General features: G+C 50.4%; 1 protein-coding gene across 1 annotated transcript; it reads right to left on the minus strand.

Annotated features, from left to right (window-relative positions):
* Positions 1-2,875: 2,875 nt before the first annotated feature.
* Positions 2,876-4,575, minus strand: LOC121364607 (ankyrin repeat domain-containing protein SOWAHA-like). Its single transcript, XM_041488010.1, has one exon. The coding sequence runs from the start codon at positions 4,573-4,575 to the stop codon at positions 3,058-3,060; it is 1,518 nt and encodes a 505-aa protein (XP_041343944.1). The 3' UTR covers positions 2,876-3,057.
* Positions 4,576-5,780: the final 1,205 nt, after the last annotated feature.

Below are 5,780 nucleotides of genomic sequence, written 5' to 3' on the forward strand. Positions count from 1 at the left end.
CAGCTCCCAGCTCTGGACTGGGCCAGGGATTCAAAGGCTGAGTGCTCAGCCCCGTGGCACAGCCCCTGCCCCAGGCCAGCGGGCTGAGGGAACCCAGTCCTCCCCTCAGCTGTTCCTGTGGAAACATCCTGGCTAAACTTCACTGCTGTCGTTCATTCAGGTGAAAATCCTACTGCCTTCAGCCAGATTTGGGCTTGAAAATGAGAATTAGGGAGAATCAGCCAAGCTGAGGCATTCATAAAACAGTCCTGCTTTAGCCTTTTGCAGGAAAACACTCTCATGATCACTCATCACCCTACAGTGTCCCTTCCCACAGTTTAAAGGGTGACAAACACAGCCAGGCTGAAGGACTGGTTGTACTTCAAGCCAAAGGCACTAATACACCTGTAAGATGACAGCAGTGTGTTCTCAATACCTCTCAGTACTCGACTGCACCTGACGTTGTGCTGCACTTCGTGTACTGATCCCAGCCTCCCTAAATACCACCTTTTCCTCCATCAGCTCAACGAGGAGGAGGAAGGAGCTGAGTCACTGCACAAACTTGCTGGCAGAGCCTGGCCCGGCCTGCCCCACCCACAGCACCTGGCCTTGTGAGCACCTCTGTGACACCAGCCTCCTGCCAGGCCCCAGCACTCCCTGGGGAATGCTGGGAGAGGTCCCTTGCTGCTGGCCATTTTCTGTCACACCAGCTCATCGCTTCCATGCCTCTGAGGAAGGAGTAATGCACAATTTTCTTGTGATATGTGTTGCAATGAAGTCTTATCTCAACTGTGATTTCTTTGACAAAACAAAGAGAAGCAATGAAACCTTCTCCCTACTTTCCCGGGGTGAAATCACAATCATGCTCTCCAGATTAGTCAGGTGGGGTTTTTAAACACAAAACACTCCATCCTTGAACCCTGCCTCTGGCTCACACAGGCTTGACTCTGAAGGAGCACTAAAGTTAGCAATGTTGTCTGAACAGGTATCAAGCCTATACTCATAATTATTGAACAAACTTCTCAATAAGGCCAAGCCAAACTGGAGTGTTTGCAATTCCCACAGAAACAGGACGCCTTCACCAGGCAGTGGCAGTGCCTCAGAGGGAACATGAATGCGCAGACACACTTCTGTGGTTTCAGGGGAGAAAAAAAAAAGTTCTATGTCTGTACACTTGGAAAGACTCTTTAGAACAGAGCCCTGTTTTTCCCAGAACTCTGCAAGCTGGCAGAGTGCAGCACAAATCACAGCTTCAAAGGACCACGCTGGTCAATGGTTACACCAACAGCTAGAGAGCAAATTGGATTTTATTTTTTTTAAATCCTACTCCAGATATAGAAGTCATGAGGTGCTTGATCATTAACCTCTGCTTAACAACTTAATTAGTTCAATCCAGAAGCAGACCGGTGCAGAATAATGCAGTCTCTTCCTAGAACAGGTGCATCAGAGCTGGCTGCAACCTCTGATCACATTCCCAACGAATGTCACCGACTCCAGGAACTTCAGGGAGAGTGATCTGAGGTAAAGAGGGCAGTGCCTCCATCTTCAGGCCTACAGCATTCCTTGTGAGTGTTTAGGACAAGCCAATTAGAACCAATTACAAGCAATAGGTTTAATGCAAGGCAGAAAAAACCAAAACATTCCTGAAGTCACTGACCTGGAAGGAAAACAAACTGCAAAGCATGCAAACTAGTGTTTCAATGCAGAAACCCAAACAGAGCCAGTGCAGCATTGCTCTCACCTTCAGCACCTCTCAATGGTACAAGTTTCTATCACAGTCTTAGAGAAAACGTGCTGGTGTAGCAGACTTGCCCCAGAAGTCAGACAGATTCTGTTCACAGCTCTGCTTCTTTGCATTAACTTTAACCAAGCAGTAATTAAAATAATAATAATCTTACTGCAAACCTAACATGCAGTTAGCATGCTTTTTGAGCTATGTGTAGTTCTATATATAGAACAATTATGTTTATCATTTAAAAGAAGAAGAGTTCATTTTAGGTCAATGATTCAGGCTGTTGATATAAACACTGCTTCAAGAGGTCATGCAGAGGTTCTATCATGAAACACCTAACATTACATAAAGCCCCATGTTTATAAATATTTATTGTAAATAGGTCAAAATGGGCCAAGTTTTAAACAAAAAGAATTAGACATACAAGCTAACTTTGTTTCCAGTTGGCTACTCAGAGAGAGATCCAATTCCCAGTTTTTCAGTTCAATTTCTCACTATCAATAAGGTTCTTTATTCAGCTTAAGTTGATTGAACAACAGTGAAGTTTAAATGTTCACAGTATCATCAAGACATGTGGTAAGCACCACCTGGTCAAAAAGTCTTTCAGGAAGAGAGAAAATCTTAAACCACTAGCCAAGCTTTCAAACTGAGGTAGACAAGTCATGGTGACGTGAGTGCTGAAGGTCAGGGTCTATCTTTTTAAGTAATTTATCTAATAAAATGCATCAGGCAACAATCAAGATTGTTATGTTAGTATTTCTGATGTGAAATACTGAGTGAGAAGCTCTCAAAGTGAGAAACTTTGTTTTTAAAAAGTATACAATTTTTCTGAATAGAAATATCCTTCTTCTACTACCAAAATAATCAGAAACATCATAGAAAACTATGCATCTTTCCTCTGATAACTTAATCCTGTTAGATAACAAGCCTTGTTAAAGTAGCCAGCTACCAGCTTGCTGTTCACAGTGTAAAATATGCAATCCTTCATCTTGCTTCTGCCCTCCAGCTGAAGAACATAGATCAACGAGGCTGTACCTCAGGCATTTTTACCTGTCCACACACACAAAAGGTGTTTTAGTTTTTCAACCATTAAGTATAAAGTCTGTGGTCTCCACCAACAGGTCAGCACGATGGTACATACAGCATGGACAGCTCTTCCTGGCAGCTCCCCTTCCACGGGCACCTGGGGCTGCGTTCCACGCTGTGGGCTCTGGATGTAGACCCTACCACTGATTCAGTTAAAAATCCAGAAAGACAAGGAGAGAAAAAATCCAAACTGCTTCTGCAAGAGAAAGCTGAGACAGCAGCCGTGCTATTAAACCATGTTGATCACAGCAAGGCAGAGGCTAGTGGCCAAAGAACAGCTCAGAAACGGGTCTGCGTTTCACGACAACCTCTTCCTCCTCCTCCGCTACCTCAGAGAGTGAGGAATATGAAGGGAAGCCCCCTCTGATCTTTGGCTTCCTCCTCGGGCCCGTGGTGGCAGTCAGAAGCTTGTTCAAAGTTGAGGGCTTCCTTAAACCTTTGGTGAGATCATAGAAAGCCATGTCATCGGATATGACTCCCAGGAAAGTGCTCGTGGAGCTCAAGATTGAAGCCGCAAGCTTTGTAGACTTCTTGATGGGCACGGAGTGTTCCATGTTTTGGGAAAGGCTGGGGTCCCCCAGCAAACGCCTAATTGTAAGGGAGGTCCCTTCCTTTAAGTACTGGTGCGGCTTCTTCCCACTGTAGTCCCTCAGGTCAATCTTGGCATGGTAGCTGTAGACGAGCATGGTGATGATCTTCTCCTGGCCGTGGATAGCAGCCAGGTGCAGGGCCGTGTAGCCACCATGCGACCTGGCGTCCACATTGACACGGGACCCGCCCTTCTCGGCCGCTCGGATGATGTTGGTCACCATGTCGCAGTTGCCGCTCTTGGCGGCCCAGTGCAGGGCGGTGAAGCCGGAGATGAAGTCCCTGCGAGCCGCCAGGCTGGCGTCGCCCAGCAGCAGCCCGTGGAGCTGCTGTGTCCACTGCCCGTCGGCCGCCAGCAGCAGCCACTGGTGCTCCGCATGCTCCAGGGGCACCACCGTCTCCTCGCTGGCCCGGTGGTTCTTGGGCCCCCTCCGCAGCCCGGGCGAGCGGGACCCGGCCTCCTCGTCCAGCGGCGGGGGGGACAGCGGGCTGGGCTGCTCGGTTGGCCCCGGGGCGGCGGGGGCGGGCACGCAGCGCACGGGCAGCATGCAGGGCTTGGGCGGCGGCTCCCGCCGGGCCACGGGGTCGGGGACGGGAACCGGGACAGGGGCGCCGGCATCGCCCCCCGCCGGCGGGGCAGCGCGGAGCTGCCGCTTCAGCACCACGAACTTGACGCCGTCGATCTCCTTCACCGTGGCCACGGCGTTCACCGCCGCCTTGAACCGCTCCCGCCGCGCCGCCCGCCCCTCCGCCTCCCCGGCCCCGGCCCCGGCCCCGGCGGCCTCCAGCAGCGGCCGGAAGGCGCTCACCAGCTCGGTGTTGCGCACCCGCCCGCCGCGCTCCCTCAGGAAGCCCATCACTGCCTCCGCGCTGATGTCGAGCTCCGCCATCCCGCCGCCACAGGTGGTGGTGGCGGAGCCGCCGCCGCGCCCGCCGCCTCCGCGCGTTGGGATGCCGGGAGCCCGCGGGGCTGGCCGGAGCAGCGGCCCGGAGGCACCTGCTGCGGGCAGCGCGTCCCGCGGCCGCTCCCACGGAGGTGCTCCCGCCGCCCCGNCTGCCGGGAGGGCCCGGGCGGGCGGCGGCACCGCGCTGGGGGACGGGCACAGAGCCGGCACCGACCCCAGCCCGAGAGTGGGTGCGGGCACGGGGGTACCGGAGACTCCTCGGGCAGGACCGAACGCTTCATCCATTTGCTCGTCTTCCCGCTTCCTAAAATGATTTTTTTTTTTTTTTAATTTTAGGGTTTTTTTCTTTATTTGGTTTGGGTTTTGGTTTTTTTTCAGTAGCAAAAAAGTGGAGTAGTATTGGGTAGAAATCACTCTGCAGAGTTTGGTCTCCATTCCTAGAAAAGCCTCAGGTGTTCTGTGGGACTTGTGATCCTGCTGGGCAAGAGGCTGATGCCTCAAAATTAGCCAGAAGATGGGTGGATGGGTCAGTTTTTTGAAATATATTGACCTCTATGTGATACTATATATTATCATATTTATATACATAATCGTATATTATTATGTATGTCTTTTACCTATATTGCATCTACAATGCGGATGTATGTGTCCATTTAAACAATGAAATATTTACAGCATGGCTACATCTGTTCATGTCCACCAGGAGAAGAGAGAGCTTCTTTTTTTATGGAGAAGCTGCCTCTGCTGTCTTGTCAATTACTTGTGCCTAAGCATTTAACATTACTGTTCTCTGCTTTACAGGAGAAAATAAATCCCAGAAAAATGCTTTTCTCCAGGCAAAGCAGGAGGACTGAGGACCTCTTGAAGGGATGTTCAGCCTGCAAACTTGTTTTCTCCACTGAATGCTGCAGTTAAGATCACTAGATCAATGCCTGAACAGTTTGTCTAGGAGAAGAGCAGGAGAAACTGAGAACAGAATGAACAGTCAGTGTGGTTTGAAGACCAATAAAAGTAACTGTATGAGGATGGGTAAGAAAATGCAAATAGATCTGGAGTTGGTTTTAGTCTGAGAACTTAATAAAATGGAACATACTTTTATGACTAAGTGACCTACCTGTCTCCCACAGCATTCTCCTGGAGATGCTGGCAGCCTATGGCTTGGAGCCCACTCTTCTCTAAAGGGTTAAAAACTGCCAGGATGGCTGAGTGCAGAGAGTGGTGGTGAGTGGTGCCACATTCAGTTGGTCACTGGTCACTAGTGGGGCTCCCAGGGCTCAGTATTGGGCCCCGTCCTGTTTAATATCTTTATTAGGCTGGAGAGCACCTCAGTAAGTTCACAGATGACACCAAGCTGGGTGGCTGTTGACGTGCTGGAGGGTAAGAAGGCTCTGCAGAGGGCTCTGGACAGGCTGGATCAATGGGCTGAGGCAGACAGTGTGAGGGTCAACAAGGTGAAAGGACAGGTCCTGCCCTGCAGCCACAGCAACCCC

Source organism: Pyrgilauda ruficollis, unplaced genomic scaffold (assembly GCF_017590135.1).
Source record: "Pyrgilauda ruficollis isolate IOZ18807 unplaced genomic scaffold, ASM1759013v1 scaffold86, whole genome shotgun sequence".
In the NCBI taxonomy this organism is placed as follows: Eukaryota; Metazoa; Chordata; class Aves; order Passeriformes; family Passeridae; genus Pyrgilauda; species Pyrgilauda ruficollis.